This window comes from Rhododendron vialii, chromosome 2a, assembly GCF_030253575.1.
Source record: "Rhododendron vialii isolate Sample 1 chromosome 2a, ASM3025357v1".
NCBI classification, from domain to species: domain Eukaryota; kingdom Viridiplantae; phylum Streptophyta; class Magnoliopsida; order Ericales; family Ericaceae; genus Rhododendron; species Rhododendron vialii.
Window position 1 is genome coordinate 43,611,338 of NC_080558.1, and position 18,854 is coordinate 43,630,191.

General features: G+C 40.2%; 2 protein-coding genes and 1 long non-coding RNA gene across 9 annotated transcripts; 1 reads left to right on the forward strand and 2 right to left on the reverse strand.

The window, feature by feature from the left end:
• Nucleotides 1-93: 93 nt before the first annotated feature.
• On the reverse strand, nt 94-8,412 carry LOC131318199 (uncharacterized). 4 transcript variants are annotated; one of them, XR_009197545.1, is made up of 4 exons: nt 8,196-8,412; nt 4,329-6,478; nt 1,815-2,072; nt 94-791 (listed from the first exon to the last, which is right to left on the reverse strand). It is a non-coding gene; the product is annotated as an uncharacterized LOC131318199 (long non-coding RNA). The 4 variants fall into 4 exon arrangements; XR_009197547.1 differs by lacking the exon at nt 8,196-8,412 and adding an exon at nt 7,833-8,182 and having other exon boundaries at nt 4,329-5,815; XR_009197546.1 differs by lacking the exon at nt 8,196-8,412 and adding an exon at nt 7,596-7,682 and having other exon boundaries at nt 4,329-5,815.
• On the forward strand, nt 549-5,532 carry LOC131318197 (cation/H(+) antiporter 15-like). The gene is made up of 3 exons (XM_058348032.1): nt 549-782; nt 3,099-4,094; nt 4,220-5,532. The coding sequence occupies exons 1-3, from the start codon at nt 549-551 to the stop codon at nt 5,474-5,476; spliced, it is 2,487 nt and encodes an 828-aa protein (XP_058204015.1). The 3' UTR covers nt 5,477-5,532.
• Nucleotides 8,413-10,339: 1,927 nt separating the features above from the next.
• Nucleotides 10,340-18,246, reverse strand: LOC131318194 (ABC transporter E family member 2). 4 transcript variants are annotated; one of them, XM_058348027.1, is made up of 12 exons: nt 17,654-18,246; nt 16,457-16,542; nt 16,258-16,355; nt 16,052-16,169; nt 15,883-15,972; nt 14,957-15,261; nt 14,675-14,870; nt 14,416-14,601; nt 14,067-14,336; nt 11,140-11,385; nt 10,760-10,889; nt 10,340-10,666 (listed from the first exon to the last, which is right to left on the reverse strand). In XM_058348027.1, the coding sequence occupies exons 1-11, from the start codon at nt 17,754-17,756 to the stop codon at nt 10,770-10,772; spliced, it is 1,818 nt and encodes a 605-aa protein (XP_058204010.1). In that variant the 5' UTR covers nt 17,757-18,246; the 3' UTR covers nt 10,340-10,666; nt 10,760-10,769. The 4 variants fall into 4 exon arrangements, with proteins under 4 accessions (XP_058204010.1, XP_058204012.1, XP_058204011.1 ...); XM_058348029.1 differs by having other exon boundaries at nt 10,340-10,626; nt 17,654-18,236; XM_058348028.1 differs by having other exon boundaries at nt 10,340-10,682; nt 17,654-18,236.
• Nucleotides 18,247-18,854: the final 608 nt, after the last annotated feature.

An 18,854-nucleotide genomic window follows, 5' to 3' on the forward strand; every position in this document is an offset into this window, starting at 1 on the left:
TTCCTCAGTTCATAATTAGCGAGACCCACGAAAGATCTAAATGAGAGAATTGCTGTCAATAGGGCATGCATCAAGTATACAATTGCTAACGAGTTGAGGCAGATGAAACAAATTCGAGAATTGCTGTCAATGGGGCCATCAAGTCGGTGGCCATGGTCGGTGGCCTTAGAGTTCCCGATATCCTACTAACAGGCAAAGGGGGATTAGTTGACGAAATTCAAAGACAAGACCAGGTTGTACTTATTTAGTATGTCTTTGACAAAACGATCAGTTGGAGCCAAAATAGGGCTGGGCGCAGCCACAAATAGCAAGACTGAGCTGTACTACCCTTTTTCAATCCCAACGGTCAAGAAATAGAAACAACTAGTTTGACCATCTGGTCTTCTTCCTCCTCCTTTTTCTCCTCCCTCCTTGTTTATCTTCTTCCGGTTTCATTTGATTTTTGCCAAATGAGAAGAAACCTCCATGTGCCGGGCGCGGAACCGAACAAGACCGGAATTGTTTTTCGAGGAGGCTGCGGTGGTGTTTGAATTCCAGGACACGTAACAATGGGCACGAACCAATTGCCGCCGATCATGGCAGCTCCGGGCCTGCTTGGGAACGAAACAGTATGTTATTCGGGGACCATGATAACAACGAATGGGATATTTGTGAATGAGGATCCAATGGGATTTTCACTGCCTATCTTCATCTTCCAATTGGTGCTCATCGTCCTCACATGTCGCCTGCTCATGCTTCTTCTTAAGCCTCTCAACCAGCCTCGCATCTTGGCGGAGCTCATCGTAAGCTTCCTGTCACATTTACCAAAAGACATTTCATGCTCCATTTTGCATTCATAACTAAATACGCAGTGTGTAAGTCATAATTACATGGTTGTCAAATGTAATTATATATTACATAAATGCATATGTATATGTGTAGGTAAATTGGGTATAAATTTCAAAATGACACATGAACTTTGTACCAAATGTCACAGAGACACCTGAACTTAAGTTTATTTCAATTAAACACCTGTACTAACAAAATCCCCAAATTTAGACACCTGAACTTAAGCATATCAGCAATTTTGGGGACGGAGTATAACGGCGGGGTCTAAATTTGGGGATTTTGTTAGTACAGGTGTTTAATTGAAATAAACTTAAGTTCAGGTGACTAAATTTGGGGATTTTGTTAGTACATGTCTTTAATTGAAATAAACTTAAGTTCAGGTGTCTCCGTGACATTTGGTGCAAAGTTCAGGTGTCATTTTGAAATTTTTCCCTCATGAATTACATTGTGATAATCACATGTGGTGGTGGGTCATTACATTCAGCAGAACAAAAAAATGCTTTCTGAAAGAGCTTCCTTTGTTATGTACTCCAAGCTATGAGGAACAGAGGAAGCTCATTGCAACTAATCAGAGCAAACCAAAGGTCCTACTGCAATTCTGAACATCATATTAGAAAGAAGAAAAGAAAAAATTACGCCAAAAGTTGTAATCATCCAAATTCATCCACATATTTTGTCAGTTAAGGGAACCAAAAAGAAAACATTGGGATATTAAACGATCAATAATGTATCTCATAATGAATTTTCAGATAGAATGCGCCTACTTCGAAACCTACAAATTTAAACGAACCAAAACTCAAGAAAGTAAATTAGAATGTTAACACATAGTGGATTCAACGTGAAAATGCATTTAGAGATCCCTGAAATTCTTGATTTCCTCGTCTTATTTTATGTATCCGGTACATAGGAAGAAATGAATGCACAATCTCCCAGAAACCCAAAAAAGAAGAAGAAGACAATTGTATTGAGATATAGAGCACCTGCACCTGGTCATGAGGACTCGAACTCTAGCATCCTCCACAAGCGCTTTGGGAGAAAACTTCTGAGCAGCACCGTCTTGGATCAACCAGACATGAGGCAACTATATGAGAATCAATAGCAAAATTTTTGAACTTCCAGGAAATTCTTCTCCACGATAAGAGTTGGCCTCATATAGGTTCCAAAATTTCAGCTTTAATGAACCGTTCCACTTTCTCTTTGCCATAGTATCCATAAACCCACAAGCTTCTTTCAGCCTGGATATCCTGCAGCACTTTCATATGCATTCAGCTTTATTTTCCCCACGGGAGGCCAAATACACTTCACAACTAGACAGTAATCATGCCACAATATTTTGGAAGAATGGAAAACCTTTAGGCATTTGGGTAATTGTGTAACTGCGGCGCAAAACAAAATCCTATTTCTTTCTTTCCAAATGTTCTACATAACAGTGCCAAGACAGGTTCTCCAAGCTATGTTCTAGGCTGAGTTAGTCTTCAAGTTTAGATTCTTTTAGCTAATTCAGCAACAGGCTCTCTACTACCCTCGTTTATCCACTGATGAGATCCTATATTTTCACACAAGTTCAAACAAAGTTCGTTGTACCATTTTGAACGTAATTCATGACACTTATTACTTGCATTGCCATGTAGGTCTTTATCCTATGGTTTTGACCAATTGACAACTAGCAATTTGGTATAAGAAAATGAAAAATGTCTTCTATCATGGTGATTTTCATTGACACACTTCGGTCATCGAATGAGACAGCTAAAAACCTAAAAATCAGAGCAAAAAATAAGGACACATGAAAGAAAGGTAAAAGACCCCACGAGACAAAGGAATGAAGGGGTGTACGAAGTTTAGCAAGCAAAGCTAAGCAATGACATGAAGAAGATGACAAAGCAAGATATTCCTTAGTCAGCACCTGTTTAAGGACATCCAAACACGGGTTCAAACACACAATCTCAGCTCACCAAATTGTGTTAAATCTGCGAACAAAAGGATGCAAGGGATGACTTTTTAACAACTTTTTTTTTTGTTTTGCACTCACATACGTTGGGTAATAATGATCAAGGTATTGATAGCAATTTTCATGCATTGTGCTTTGCACTTGGCTCTGAATTTCCCACACCAACCTTTGGACATGAATTTTTCTAGTAGTTATAGTAGTTGCTTTAATTTTAGCCCCTTGAATTTTGAATACTAACTTATACTCTATTGCATTTATTGGCTCTGACACACTCCTTGAAATAATATTTCTACTTCATCTCTGTTTTGCTCAATGGTTGCAGGCTGGCATAATTTTGGGTCCATCAGCAATTGGACGGTTTAAGTGGGTAGCTGATGTCGCATTTTCTAAGAGAACGCTGGTATTGCTTGAGACAATAGCCAATATCGGTATCCTTTACTTCGTCTTCATAATTGGACTAGAAATGGACCTCTCGGTCATCCGGAAAAATGGGAAAAAGGCCTTCGTCTTTGCCATTTCTGGGATCTTTTTGCCTTTCCTCGTAGGCTGTGCTTTCTCCTTCTTTTTGCATCACAAAACAACCATGAAGGAAGACACATTCCTTATATTCTTCTCCATTTTTCTCTCCATCACTGCACTTCCTGTGGTTTCAAGGATCCTTTCAGAGTACAGACTCCTTGACATGGAGATTGGCAAAATAGTCCAGTCAGCTGCTCTCTTCAATAACACTTTCGGAGCAGCTTTCGTAGTGTTTGTCATTTCTACAGCAGAGTCACAAACTATTTTCTCAACAACCCTCTGGGTGATCGCAAGTAGCATAATTTTTGTCGTGTTCTCCATTTTCGTAGTCCGACCAGGAATCTCATGGCTAGCAAGGCGAAGTACCCCAGAGGATGAAAACTTCACCAATTTCACCATATCCATTGCTCTCGGTGGGGTTATGATTTTTGGTTTCATATCAGATTCCATTGGAGTGCATCCAAGTTTTGGAGCTTTTGTTTTCGGCCTGGTTTTTCCAAACGGCCCTCTTGCAGTCACCCTCATAGAAAGGCTTGAAGACATCATTACGGGTTTTCTGCTCCCTCTCTTCTTTGTCAGTAGTGGGTTAAAGACTAATGTTTCAAAAATCCAGGGAGCCTCAACCTGGTTTACACTAATTATGGCAAGTATTCTATCCTCTGCTGCCAAAGTTGCTGGAACTGTCCTCGTTGCACTCTCAGTCAAGATGCCTTTTCGTGAAGGAGTTGCTCTTGGTTTGCTCATGAACTCCAAAGGCCTCGCTGAATTGATTGGCCTCAACCATGGGAAAGATCAAAAGGTCTCTCTCCCTCCCCCCCCCCCCCCCCCCCCCTCTCTCTCACTCTCTCTCTCTGTGTGCGCGTGCACAACCATGCATCTGTTTGTTTATCGGGCATGACATCCAGAGAAACCAATGTTTTGCAGGTTATAGATGATACAGCATACGCAATGATGGTGATCACAACAATATTTATGAATGCAGTCATCACACCTCTATTAATACAAATTTATAGGCCGGCAAGGAAATTTGTACCTTACAAAAGGAGAACAATTCAAAAGACAAAAGCAGATGCCGAGATGCGAATACTGGCATGCATCCACACCCCTCGGAATGCCCCCACAATCATCGGCCTCCTTGAAGCCTCCCATCCCACCAAGAAAACCCCAATATCTGTCTTCTCACTCCACCTAGTTGAACTCACTGGTCATGGTTCTGCTACACTCATTGTCCACAACTCTCAAAAATCCGACAGTACAGCCATAAACAGAATGCAGGCGCAGTCTGACCAGATTACAAATGCATTTAAGACCTTGGAGCAGCACACCAATTTTGTCTCTGTCCAATCTCTCACTTCCATTTCCCCTTACTCCACAATGCATGAAGAGATTTGCAACTTGGCAGAGGATAAGCGAGTTGCCTTCATCATCGTTCCATTCCATAAGCAACCGACAGTTGATGGTGGGATGGAATCTGCCAACTCCAAAATCCAAATGTTGAATCAGAACGTACTAGTAAATGCACCCTGTTCCATTGGGATTTTGGTTGACAGAGGACTAAGTGGGTCCAAAAGCTTGACAGCGGGTCAGGTATCTCACAACATTGCTGTGCTATTCTTTGGTGGGCCAGATGACAGAGAGGCACTATCGTACGCAATGAGAATGTCTGAGCATCCTGGGAATAGCCTCAATGTTATTCGTTTCTTTCAGGGTCCGAATGCAGTTGAGCCGACAATGGACCAGAGTCATGATCTCAATGATACTGGGATACTAACTCTGCAAATAGGCAAAGAGCAAGACAAGCAGCTTGATGATGACTGCATAAAAGAGTTCAGGATGATGAAGGCTACTGACGAATCATTTTCTTACATAGAAAAGGTGGTGAACAATGGAGAGGAGACAGTGGCGGTAATAAGGGCACTAGACAACATCCATGATCTTTTCCTAGTTGGAAGAGGAGAAGGAATAATATCGCCGCTAACAGCAGGACTCACTGAGTGGAGTGAGTGCCCTGAACTTGGAGTAATTGGTGACCTTCTGGCATCGGCAGATTTTGCAGCAGCTGCATCAGTGCTGGTGGTGCAGCAGTATGTGGGGGTAGGGCCAAATGACGACGGAATTGGAACACCAGACAATGCAAGTCAGCAGGAAGAGCAGTGTATTATAGCGTCAGTCCGCCAGTGAGGGAGTAAGCTATGAAGTTGGCAGTTTGACTTTGCATGACCTTCTTTGGAACAAGACATACAATACCATAAGTCTTTCTCATAGACGATTTTCTGCCATCTTCCTTCATATTGTCCCATGTTTAACCAGAACCTATTAGGGTTTTTCTTGAGAAGATCCACCTCAACGCAATGCAAGTCAGCAGGAAGAGCAGTGTATTATGGCGCCAGTCCGCCAGTGAGGGAGTAAGCTATTATCAAGACATAAATCAAAGGCCTTAAATGCTTCTGAAACAGGAAAAACTCTCAACCCAGCGATGAGTTAAATGTGCATTGTACATCTAAGCACTCCCCTTTATAACTGCATTTAATACCGTTTCCCTTCTTAGTGCACGAACTGCAACAAGTAAACAGTAGAATACAATACCTTTATATGATCCCAGTTCCTACTATTTTCTTCTGATATGCAAAATCCATTTGGCCTTTGAGGCGTATAGACCAAAAGGCACATGTGTTTGGAATTTGTACAGCAGTTTTCAATGGTAACTTACAGTTTTTAGTGTTAAAAAATAAGGATGGGATTAGGATATATAGAGTCGACAGACTTCAAGAATAACTCTAAGCACACACTTTTCAATGAAACAATTTATTGCTCTGGTGTTGATTTATCTAATCCTTAGAAATGGCAACTAATGACTAACTCTCAGCTCGTGTTTCTCAAGTAGTTGTGTGAGGGATTAGCACATTATTTCAGCTGACACTTCCATATATGGAAATACAAAAAGATGATGTCACCTTGTAATGACTTCAACAATCGTAAAACAGAATGCGTGTTTACACCCAGCTTCTTTTTACGTGCAGATCTAAGAGCTATGTCTCAACATTCACCCATATAATTATGCAGTTTCCAATTCTCCAGTTTCCTTACATACAGACGTAATAATTCAAACTACTTCCAAGCTTTCCTCTAAAGATTTATCTTTTCGCCTCTTGCATTCTCCAGTTTCCAATAAAATCTCCATACCTAAATAACAGATCATCAGTCAAGAGAGAGTTTTTATTAGTGGGTTTTGATTGTTTGCAGCAAAGAGTGATGTCTAATCTGGTGAAGCTAAACAATTACTTACTAGATGTTCAAAGAAAAATGTCTAGTTTCTATAGCAGCATGACAACATCTTAGTTGCGTTCAAGCAAGAATATCAAAGCATGTTCCGAATTCAAGACTCAACAATGCAGCTGGTGAATAAAAATTTCCTGAGCTATCTAGTCGCCACCATCAGCTACGGATCCAATAATGTAGCCTCGTGGGGGCACCTTGTTAATTATAATGACAAAAGTTTATTTTTTTCTAGCCAACCATAATAGGATCGTACAAAATTAAGGCATTAATTACTAACTACAAAAGTTTATAACGCGTACTTTCAATCAAATTATGTAAAAATTAGCACAAAATCTTAGGCAAAATTTTAGGGTATATTTTACATGAACATCGGCAATTTTTAGAATTATCGAGATCGTTTTATTAATGACTTAATTTTAATATATTTCTCCTAGATGTTTAAAAATCAAGAAAGAATAGCTCCAAATGGATAAACATTTCGTAAACCAACAAGTAAAAATGCATCATATGATGAAATTGAAACATAAAACTAATTCTATATGTATATGTTTGAGATATAAGCATGTGTGTATATTTATATAGTAGCACACTTTCATAATTTTTCTAATATATACAAAAAAAATAACAAAATCATTTTAGTCTCGAGTGAGGGCACGTGCCCCCACACAAATCCGTCCCTGGCCTCCGTCCATCCTTAGTTGGTGGCCACATTCAATACAATAACTACTCAATCAATATACCACAATAACCAGCATAAGTGGATTAAATAACTGGAAGAACAAGACACAGAAACAATGAATCGAAAGAATTCAATCTCATTAGCATAAGTAAAAACAAAGCCTTTTTTCAGTTGTTGCAGGAAACAATTAGATTTAAAGTTTTGTTCTCTGTCATGCATGTTTGAGCAAGTATATAATTAACGCATCGAATAAGATAGGAAATCTAAAATATTTCATAGGGCGTCTCGCAATATAAACAGACTCTGAAGAGAATTTCAAGCCAAAAAGAAATTGACAAAAACCATGAACAGTGTCCATAATGAGAATTGGTTGGAAAGCCACGAGAGGGGTTTGAACGACAGAGAAGCCAAGCCGGAGGACGTTCTGTTTATATATAAATATATATATATATATATATATATATATATATATATATATATATGTTCTCTTTTTCCAGATTCGTTTCGTTAAACGGACCAGTCTTCAAATTGGGAAGATGGAATGAAAGCTGCAGAATTTTGTTGACTCTACATACATACAGCATGCGTATATAGTGGAGTACTAGAGTTGAAGAATGGGGGACGGCAACAGTAGTCAGCAGGGGCATCTGAGGCAACAACAACAACAGTGTTTGGCGGCCGGATTTGCAGCCGGATATGCCAAGCGCCCTGATTTAATCTCCCCCTCCTCATCTCCGGTGTTTGGCTGCGAAAAACCCCACCCGGATTTGGCTCGAGCCGGATTTGTAATCCACCCGCAGGTGGATTTGGTAACGATGGGGGTACCCCTGTCGCTGCTATATCCGGGCTCCCAAATGACGAACATGCCCTCTAACTCTAGCACAACAGAACTGAGAGAGAGAGAGAGAGAGAGAGAGAGAGAGAGAGAGAGAGAGAGAGTACTGTTCGTTGCCTGAGCCGTCGTCATGGTCACGGCCGAAGTTTTGAATGCAGATTTGGGGGTGGCTCTGATTCGATCACTAGACCAGCCATCGTCGTACCCATCATCGCCGGAGTCGCTCTCGTTGCTGGTAGTTGGGGGAATCAGTTGGAGAAGTGGACGGAGAGAGGTAGAAAGAGTGGTGAAGTTCTCTCAATCCTCTGGTTTATCGATCAAATTGGGGGAAATCAAAATAAGGTTTAAACATTTTAAAGATAATTTGATTTAATTTTATGCAATAATTAGTGGTAAATATGTATTTTACTCTAATCATAATTAAATAAACGAATTTTGATCATTTAAAAATTTAAGTGGGGGCCATTCAGTCATTTGATATCTAATCCCATCATATCCATCTTCCATATCTTTTTTTTTAAAAATCATCCAAACATCTCATTACAACTCCACTCTTCTTTAAAAGGTGGGGCCACCCGAAAACCACTTATAGTGAAGTTGGTAACTCATCTATCTTCTCCCAGTCGGGGCCAGGGCTATGAATAGCCTTTTGGAACCCTATGTTAACTCTACCAGTCCGTTTGGTAGAGCATCTCCAATCTATCTCCATTTCTTCTAAAATAGAGGATGGATGTAACACATTGAGGGAAGATTTTGTAATTTATTCCATTTTTTCTTCACTTTTTGGGAGAATCTTTGAGGGACCCATCGTCCTTTGTAGAGTTTGGAGGAATTTTGTACTCCAAATTTACTTTTGGTCCTCCATTTTTAGAGGACCAAATTTACTTTTGGAGGACCAAATTCTAAAAAGGACGGTGGGTCCCTCAAAAATTCTCCAAAAAAGTACAAAAAGTGAAGAAAAAAGAGCATAAATTATGAAATCTCCCCTCAATGTGTCACATCCATCCTCTATTTTCGGTGGATTGGAGATGCTCGTACGTGAGAGTTCGCGTGAGAAGAAAAGAGATGGGGAGAGCTCAATCTCTCCCTCGTTTGGAAGGGGAACAAGGCGAGAGAGGGTGAGAGATGGAGGGAGACCAGAACCCCTCTCAAGCCCAATTCCGTTTCTCGCCAAAAGTGGTGAGATTCCGTGAGTAAGGGGAGTGTGTGGTCCACCCCCTCGTCAGACGAGTGGCTGTGCGTCGCCGGAGAAGAGAGAGAGAGTACCAAGTTTGCCGAAGAAGAGAGTGAAAGAGTTTTAGCTCGCCGGAGAGTCACCGAAAAGAGGCCAGTCTCCTGTGAGAATTTGATTTCTCACTACTATTTAGATGGGAGGGTGAAAAATCACTATTTTCTTTTCTTTTCTCACTAATAAGAGAGAACACATCCTTTTTCTTTTTTTCTTTTCTCACCTCTCCATCCAAAGGGGCTATAACACCTCCACTAATGTATACAATATTAGCAAAAAAAGAAAGAGTAAGATAGAGCCACCCTTCTTAACATATCAGCGCTCGTCTTACATTTCCACCTAAATCATATCCACCTGCCAAAATTAGTAGTAATAGGCCGGAATGGCTGCAATAATACGATTTGATCGGAAAAATAGAGGTAAAGCTTTGTGTTACTGGCCAAGATCAAGTCCAATTGGAGTAAGACCATCGCCATTAAAAAGAACTGAAATTTGATGATAATAATACATTTGTTGGAAAATGGTTCATGCTCCGTGTAGGACTTTTAGCAGTTTAGATTCAGAAAAATACAAACAGAGTTTGCTTTTCAATCCAGAAATCATCATTTTGTGTTTCCACCCAACAACAGAGTTGCATTTCGCAATATAATTGTACTCGGCAAGATAGTTCTAACAAGTAGTCCCAAGTTAAATTTGCAAGTTCATCACGAAGCCAACTGCAAAGTGCAATTATGATTATAAAACTCGTTAGAACATCTCTCTTTTTTTAAGCGGCTAAAAATATTATTAGAAAAATTTTGACAACGGATACATAAAATTGGAGAATCCAACCAAAAATTGGATAAACACCTGGAGGGCCGAAACCCAAAACACCCAAGAGCCAAATCCATAAAATGGGCCAAGCCCGAACACCTATGAGCCTTATCTGCCCTAACAAGAAATATTGAAGTCCAAAAACAAGCCCAGCCCAGAAAAACAGGCCGAGCCATACACCAAAGGGCCGAGTCAACTCGCTAGAACACATTCCAAAACTTGCTAGTTTTGAAATTAGAATTTTCCATAAATCTAGTCAAACACTCTGATTGATGCTATCCCAAAAAAAGACACTAGTACAAACAATGAACCAGACACCCACCCAAAATGGTCAAAATCGGTGATACAACACATAACATGGAGAAACAAAAATACTAAATGGAAATCAATAAATTATTCCCAACTTTCTCATCTGCGTCGCACCCGATGATGACTATCATGCAGAAGGGCCTCACCTCTTTCTCAATCAAAAACCGAATTCCAAGCGCCCATGATGTCTGGCAGACATAGATGTCCTTTAACTTCGATAAAGAGACACTGCAACAGGGAAAAACTCATCTTATACTCATTTTAATATCCACTTTTTCCCACACACACACACACACACACACACACACACAGAGCTACTACCTGTTCATAATCAATCATCCAGGTAATAATAGGATCCAGCAGATTTTTGCTCCCTGTCCTTGGTAGATTCCAGTTTGTTGATTCTCGGGCGATAATTTGTTGGGTCCCGCCTAAATGTGATGTTCAAATGCTAACACAAAAACAAAACAGAATGCCGGCATGAGGAAATTGGTAAATAGGAGATGACCAAAACAATTGCAAGCACAAAAATCTGTCACCTAACGGTGAACAGAGTTAACTTTCTCCAGTTTCAAGTGGATTACCAGATGAGTGATATTCATATTGCACTAACCCTTTTAATCTATCTTTTCTTCCAGCATAACAGCTAGATTGGAAAGAGACACAATAATTTCCCAAAAAAACACTAAACAACCACTTACAGATAAGAAAAGATTCATCCCGGTCAAGAGCGACTGAGGTGCATTTGCAGTACAATCTACTGATGCCTGCCCCTCGTACACAATGACCCTATCTGCCAGATAAGTTGCCATAATAAAATCGTGCTCCACCACAAATGCAGTCTTCTTCGCATGGAGGATGAATCTCTTTATAACTTTTGAGGCAACAATACGCTGCTCAGAGTCAAGATATGCACTAGGTTCGTCGATCAGATAAATGTCCGCAGGCTGCAACATACTCGACACACATCATATGTCAGATATTAATGTAAGCAGACAGAAACACCACAAGGAATCCAAAAGAAAACCATGCTCACAAGCCAAGGAAAACACAGAGCTCCGTAGCCAAATAAATGGCCCTGAATCTTTTTATAAATCCTAATGCCTTTTAATCTATAACTAGGAACTACCCCACAAAGCTTTTGTCAAGTGACGGTTCTCAAAGACAATGAAACTTGTGCTTCAGTCACTGGACGCTGGGGTTCTGCATGGGAGGGTAGGAGTTCTAGTTTAAATTCCTGGTTTCGGGACACCAGCCTCTGGTTTTGCCTTTAAGACGGCAATCTATGTAGCACCGACACTCCACCAGGGGTGACGTACCGGTGTCGGACACCGACACGCACCGGACACGCGGCCGACACGTGTCAGACACTTCTTTAGAAGTGTCCTGTTATTTTGGGCAATATTTGGAGTCAAACACTTGACAGACACTTTGGGACACTTTCCAGACACTTTTGACACACTTCCAGACACTTTTGGGACACTTTTTGTTGCAAGGTATAGATAATAGATGTAATTACTTGGAAAACAATGTACTGCAAAGGTGAAAACAAGGCTATCTGGATATAATATTATTAACTTTTATCTTATTTGAATTTATTTTTTATTTTTGATATATATATATATAGAGTTAGGTTCCGGTGAGGAATCCCTTATTTTATTAAAATGCGGGACTCCCATTCCCGATTGAATTTCGATGATCCGAGCCGCTCAAAGTGATCAGAACGTGATTTTAAGGGTCTCCGTGAGAAATCAGCAAAAAAAATGACCGGGAAGGGCTTCATCCGAGCAGTTTTCATTGAACGGTTCAAAAAAAACTGCTCGGATGACGCCCTTCCCGGTCATTTTTTTTGCTGATTTCTCGCGGGGACCTTTAAAATTACGTTCTGCACACATTGAACGGTTCGGATTTTCAAATTTTGATCGGGAAATGTAAGTCCCTCATTTTAACAAAATGAGGGATCCCTCACTTGAAAATTCCTCTCTCTCTCTCTCTCTCTCTCTCTCTCTCTCTCTCTCTCTATATATATATATATATATATATATATATATATATATATATATATCGACGTGTCCCCAAACATGTCGTGTCCCCCATTTTCTGAAAATTTACGTGTCGGGGTGTCGGTGTCGTGTCGCGTCCGTGCCCGTGCTACATAGATGGCAATGTTTAGCATGCCAAAGAAATTATGTGCTTCTACTGTAAAAGGGTTTACGGGTTATGACTGGGTACACTGCTGACTATTTGGAAACTCCGACCCTCTACAATGGTCCCTGGGAGTCCTAATGGCATTGGCTGGATAGTTGGCAGCATAACTTTCAGATCGTGAATCAAATAAAAAAATCAGTGGTCCTTTTTTCCGAATTCTGAATCGAATCAAATCTTGAATGCTCAGATCCGCGCACAAAATCTGTCATATGTTAAGATTCATACCATAAGTTCCATATAGCCTCGTTACTCTCCAGGCCCACATAATGGTTCCTTGTCGGATTTACAAGAATTATCCGAAGTACTCATTTTAGAGTCTTACGGCCCGTTTGCTGACGGGATATAAGGGACGGATATGTTATCACCCCGAATAGTATATCCGAAGTGTTTATATTTGGTGTTTGCCACCCTGATATATACCACAGGATATCTTCAGATTAGAAAGATGAAAAACTTATCTTTGAAGTAATTATTTTAGGCCTACATCAATGAGAAGCTTGTCCTAAGTGAGGAATTGAGAATCACATGTTCTAATAGGGAAGACCATAGTATTACACGGAATGTGAATTCCATTAATCAGATTCTAGTAGTCCATACAATTCTACTACTCACCTCAAAAGGCTTTCAACACTCAGATTGCCACACTTATTCAAGCGTCCCACTTTTTAGCAGAACTTATTACTAGTGAAGAATGTTGATAAAGTGAGTTGATTTTTAGGTGCATTGAACCGTTCGGACGTTTTGTAGCTGTATCATACAGATTTTTTGTGTTCTAGTGATTTGCCTCACCAAAACGAATCGATAGCTTGATGTGTCGAACAGAACCTTAGGATACAAGTCGAGAACCGTAGGATATGATTCACAAACCAGACAATAACAGAGGTTGGGGGTGGATTTCATACTTTTCCCCTGACTTGAAGTCGCGGATCATTGATAATCCTTGCCTTGCGGGCTGTGCGAAGAATTAGTTTTGTTAGGTTAGATTAGGTTAGGTTTTTCTTCCACCACTCATTAGTGGGAGCTAGACAGATAGAAATCCCAATGGACGGCATGCTTGTAAAGACTTGGGGCATTGCCCCTTGTGATTATGTAATCGTGGTTTCTTCTCTCTTTATATAGAGCTAACCCAAGTTCAACCACTAAGAAGCAATTTTTGAGGTGGCTCCTCTAGTGCCTTCTTCACACCAAGGCATAGAGGAGTAATATCCCCATGCAATGAAGGCATAAATCTTGCCCACTGACTAATTTATCACATAGTAGGGTTCAATACTTACCAAAAGAGCTGGTCCATTAGAACAAAGAACTCGTTAAGAGAGAGATATGTTGACATATACAAATAAAGAGAAAATAAACAAGATTACTGCCAAAAGTTATATACTCTGTATTTGGCAGTGCAGCACACTGCAATGAGAAAAAATACCTTTCCAAGGCACAGAGTTAATGCAACTCTTTGCAACTCCCCACCAGAAAGATTCACAACTTCTTGATCCATTAACTGCTCAATCTGAAGAGGCTTCATCACGTCGGACACAAACTGGGGATGCATATAGGAATCACGTATTTTTTGATGTAGCAAGTGCCTAACACTATGTTGAAACTTTGGACTGATCTTTTGGGGCTTGTAGGAGACATTAAACTCAGGTATCTCCACATCAGAATCCTCTATGACATCAGGTTTCAATAAACCAGCCTGCATATTTTGCCAGTTAGACCACATCACAATCCTGGCTATGAATTGAGTAGAAAACCAAAACAAAAAGAAAGTTTACCAGCATGCGGATGAATGTTGTCTTCCCCGTACCATTCTCACCCAACATTACAATAATTTGAGAATCAGTGAACTCACCCTCCACCACTCGAAGCCTAAAGTTTCCCTGAGTCTTGGTCATCGTCGGGTACCTATAACGTGCATATGTTTCAATCTCCTCAGCACTTTCTTGCGGAGTTTCAGCAACCTGTGGGAATCAAAAACAAGTGAACACTGGATGCTATATTAGGCACTACACAACCAAGATGTGACCAATTTACCTTAAAAGTAAGAGATTCATCGCGAAACCGCAGATTTTCTGTGGGGACAAATCCCGCCAAAAATATATTAATTCCTTCTCTGACAGAAAAAGGAAGGGTAACAACCCCATATGCACCAGGCTTCCCATAAAGACAGCAAATGAAGTCCGACAAGTAATCTAGGACACTGAGGTCATGCTCCACGACGATTACATAACTGAAATTCAAATACAGATTTCTACTTTATACGAGAAAGAAATCTCATAAACATTCAGATTAATCAGAAATCAAGGCAACATATACCTGTTAGGCCTTAGCAGAGATCGAACAACTTGGGCAGCTTTAAGCCTCTGTTTTACATCAAGGTAACTCGAGGGTTCATCAAACATGTATATCTCTGCATTCTGTATGGCAACGACAGCAATAGCGAATCTCTGAAGCTCTCCACCAGACAAATCCCCTACGTTACGATCCAGTACCTGATTCAGTTCAAGATCAACGCAAAGTCGTTCTTTCATCTCTCTTTCATCTTTCTGTTCGAGCACTTGCCCTACATTGCCTTGCACTGCTTTTGGGATGTGATCAACATACTGGGGTTTAATGATCGCCTATGAAACACAATTACATCAGAGGTAGGATAATTAACAAAATGACACCCTCTTGAGCAAGCACAAAGAAATGTCAATGTCACATAACTTATATATAAACCCACTCTTCTTTGCATCACAGAAAGTGCTGTGGCTTGTTTCATGAGAAAGTGTATACAAAATGGTTGGATTGAAAGGGAATGGAAAAACCTAGCATTGATTATCGAAACTTTTTCCTTCATGTGCATCATTATGTCCACGGTGTTTCCCTACAAATTGCCACATAAATCATCTTGTGGCATTTTCAAGTGGTAGCTTTTCCGAATTCACCAAAATTGACATAAAAATGTGAACAATACCCACTTCCCCACTTCATCTCTTAACATCTTCTAATGAGCAATCATAATGATGTCATATTTTAATGAGCAATCACAGGATAGATTCACCTCAGCAGAGTGGCTAAGGAATAGATTCTGTTTTAAAATGAATTCGATAATCTTTTTACATAATGTTACATACAAGTACATAATCAATGAATTATGCATAACCAATCCAGATATCATACTCCTTCAAACAGTCAATATTTAATCAATAAGTGGACCAGGCAAAGACATGATAAAGACATCCTAACTGAGATAGCACCTTCAAATTATCTTCCAAAATACGAGTGAAATAATTCTGCAACTCAGACCCCCGAAAATATGTCAGGATTTCTTGCCAATCTGGAGGATTCTGCAAAAGAAGCATCCACATGGGTAAAAAATGAACGCACAAGGCCAAATAGAGATACCAAAATATATAAGAGGAGTACCTTGAAACGGCCTAAATTAGGTTTCAGCTTCCCAGCCAAAACTTTAAGGGCAGTCGACTTCCCAATTCCATTTGTGCCAACCAAGCCAAGAACTTGCCCTGGCCTCGGGACTGGTAACCTATAATTTCGAAATTGCAATTGCATACTTTCTCAAACAGGAAGTAAAAAGAAACCACTATGCAGCATAACTGCACCTATGAACTAACCTGTGTAATTTAAAGGTGTTGGGCCCATAACGGTGAGTTGTGTCTTTATCCAGATCTTTCGGTAGGTTGATAATTTGAATAGCTTCAAATGGGCATTTCTACACGAACCAGTAAAAAAATGGTAAGATGCACTAACTAACAATCCACACTCTGATAAGCTACAGATGTAGACCGAAAATGCACATTGAAGTCCACAAACCTTGACACAGATACCGCATCCAATGCACAACTCCTCAGAGATGTAAGCAATTTTAGATTGAGGACTGACCTCAATACACAGTTTACCTGCAAATACAGGTGGACAGTGGTGAACAACACTCCTTTTTAAAACCCATAAATTAACCTCATAAGTAGAGTAAAATACTTTATACAAAACATAATTGTAGTGGGCCGAATATCAGGTTTGGCAGAAGGCCGGGACCGATCCCTTTGATCTACCTGACGATCAAACCCCTGAACAGGCTTATAGGCTCGGCATCAGAGTTCGGCCACGGAGGAGCCTGGTCCGACATCTAAGGGTTGTTTGTCCGTCTATCGTGAAGTCCAACTTACTGGGTCGGCCCAATGTTCGGCCATGGCCCAGCCCTTCATGCCAGCTCATCCCCGTGCTCCTTATCTAGTGTGACGGGTATGACATCATCCAAAACAGTTATGCAACAAAGTAATCATGAGCGCACTTGGGGGTGACAGCTCACACATGCCTTATCGGTGACATCAGCTAAGGCTTGCGAGGCACATGCCTAAACTTGGAGCAAGCAAGGACGCTCTATATAAAGGAAGTAAGGCAACCCTAAAGAGGTACATCATCTTCTACACTCTAAACCCTGTACTTTCCCTTCCTTGCTCTGCACATTCTTACTCTCTCGCCGGAGGACCATTCCGGAGTTCCTCTGACTTGGTCTGTAATCGTCCTTGCTTGTGCAGGCTGGGTGAGGGTGAAGGTGCAGCTGGAACAGAGGCTCGAAGGGTTACCTAGCCAGAGATCTAGAGCCCCACAATATTCAACATACAAAGCTCCTAGAACCCAATTCGGCAAGATTATTATAAACCCACAGTAGCAGTCCCACAGATGAAAAAACATCGTAGAAAATCTCTAAATATGGTTCAAATGGGGTACCAATAAAGATTATTCAACATCCACAATATAAGTTACAATTCCAATCAGATGCTTCTAACATTCCCGTCTTACTATGGTCAAACCAGAGAGATCTAAGACAGCCAAGTGACGTGTTTTAACAAAAGACGATCAAAATTCACTAATAATTAAAGCTAGACCAGCAAAGAAGAGTGGATCAATAAGGATGTAAAAGGAGACAACAAAAAGTATAAATTTAAGGATAAATAAACAAAAAGCAACAATAACAAATCGAAAAGAAAACGTTTTTGCTTAGCTTACCGGTCTTGACAACAGGACAGCTCTTTTTGCACTCCTGGCGACACTTTTTGGGCTTGCATCGATCGGAGCTGACGATGGCTATGCGCGTTAACCGATCCGCCATTTCTCCCTGCCTCTATCGGTACGTACGTGTGTATATATGTTTCTGCGCAATATACAGAATCAGTAGGAAACAAAAAGCCAATCAACAAATCAGAAATTTCAAAATAGAACCATAGAGGAGAACCCAGATTTAGCCAACTCTCTTCACAATCTGTAATCAGAATAGAACCATAGAGGTAATTGAGAACTGCAATCAGAACTTCAAAAAGTGAAATTAAAACTTTGAAAACTCTTTTCGATTTCAGAAATTTCTTACCCGGAATGGTTGCTGGTAATGTTCCAGTGGTGACTCGTCGCGTAGGTCGGTGGTGCTAGTGGTATCCAATCGGGCTCTACAGAGATGAGTTCCAAGGGCTTGCGGTGGTGCGATTGGTCGGAGGGGGAGAGAGGAATGCCGTGGTGCGGTCGGTCTGTGGTGGTTGGTCGATCGAAGAGAGAGAGACGCGGGGGGGGGCGGGGAATGGAGATAAACGATAAATAAATAATGGATTGGTGCGGCTAGGGTTTCTCTGCCATTTATGATAGATGGATTAGGTATTTACTAAAATGCCTTCCGTAGGATGAAGGGTAGAGATTTAGGTAGGCATGAGAATAATTTAGAGCATTGGTTATCTTTTAAATTCAAACACAGTTTTATTTTATTATATTGATTTGATTTAATTTTATGCAATAATTAATGGTAAATATGTATTTATTATAATCATAATTAAATAAACGAATTTTGATCATTTATACTGTGTTTGGTTTGGTTTTTGAAAGTTTTTTTGAAAAATAGTAGGGATAATAAATGAAGAGAGATAGAGAGAGAAATGTTGGAAGTAAAAGAAATTTAGGAGAAATTTTTTGAATTTTTTTTTTTTGAAAACTAAAAAGAACACAACATTAAAAATTTAAGTGGGGGCAATTCAGTCATTTGACATCTAATCCCATCATATTCACTTTTCATATCCTTTTCTAAAAAAAGCATTCAAATATATCATTACAAATCCATTCTTTTTTAAGAGGTGGGCCCACCCGAGAATCACTTCTAATGAAATTGGTAACTCATTTCCTTCCCACAGTGGTGACCAAGGTTCAAGTCCCACGAGAGGCGGAGTTT

Bases quoted from the DNA above. Each gene is read 5' to 3' on its own strand.
- LOC131318197 (XM_058348032.1), top strand. From the start codon at position 549: ATGGGCACGAACCAATTGCCGCCGATCATGGCAGCTCCGGGCCTGCTT. The intron at 783-3,098 runs GTAAGCTTCCTG...CAATGGTTGCAG, and splicing joins GCATCTTGGCGGAGCTCATC to GCTGGCATAATTTTGGGTCC. The intron at 4,095-4,219 runs GTCTCTCTCCCT...AATGTTTTGCAG, and splicing joins ACCATGGGAAAGATCAAAAG to GTTATAGATGATACAGCATA.
- LOC131318194 (XM_058348027.1), bottom strand. From the start codon at position 17,756: ATGGCGGATCGGTTAACGCGCATAGCCATCGTCAGCTCCGATCGATGC. The intron at 14,602-14,674 runs GTAAATTGGTCA...TGATTCCCACAG, and splicing joins ATGAATCTCTTACTTTTAAG to GTTGCTGAAACTCCGCAAGA. The intron at 14,337-14,415 runs GTAAACTTTCTT...CAAAATATGCAG, and splicing joins CAACATTCATCCGCATGCTG to GCTGGTTTATTGAAACCTGA.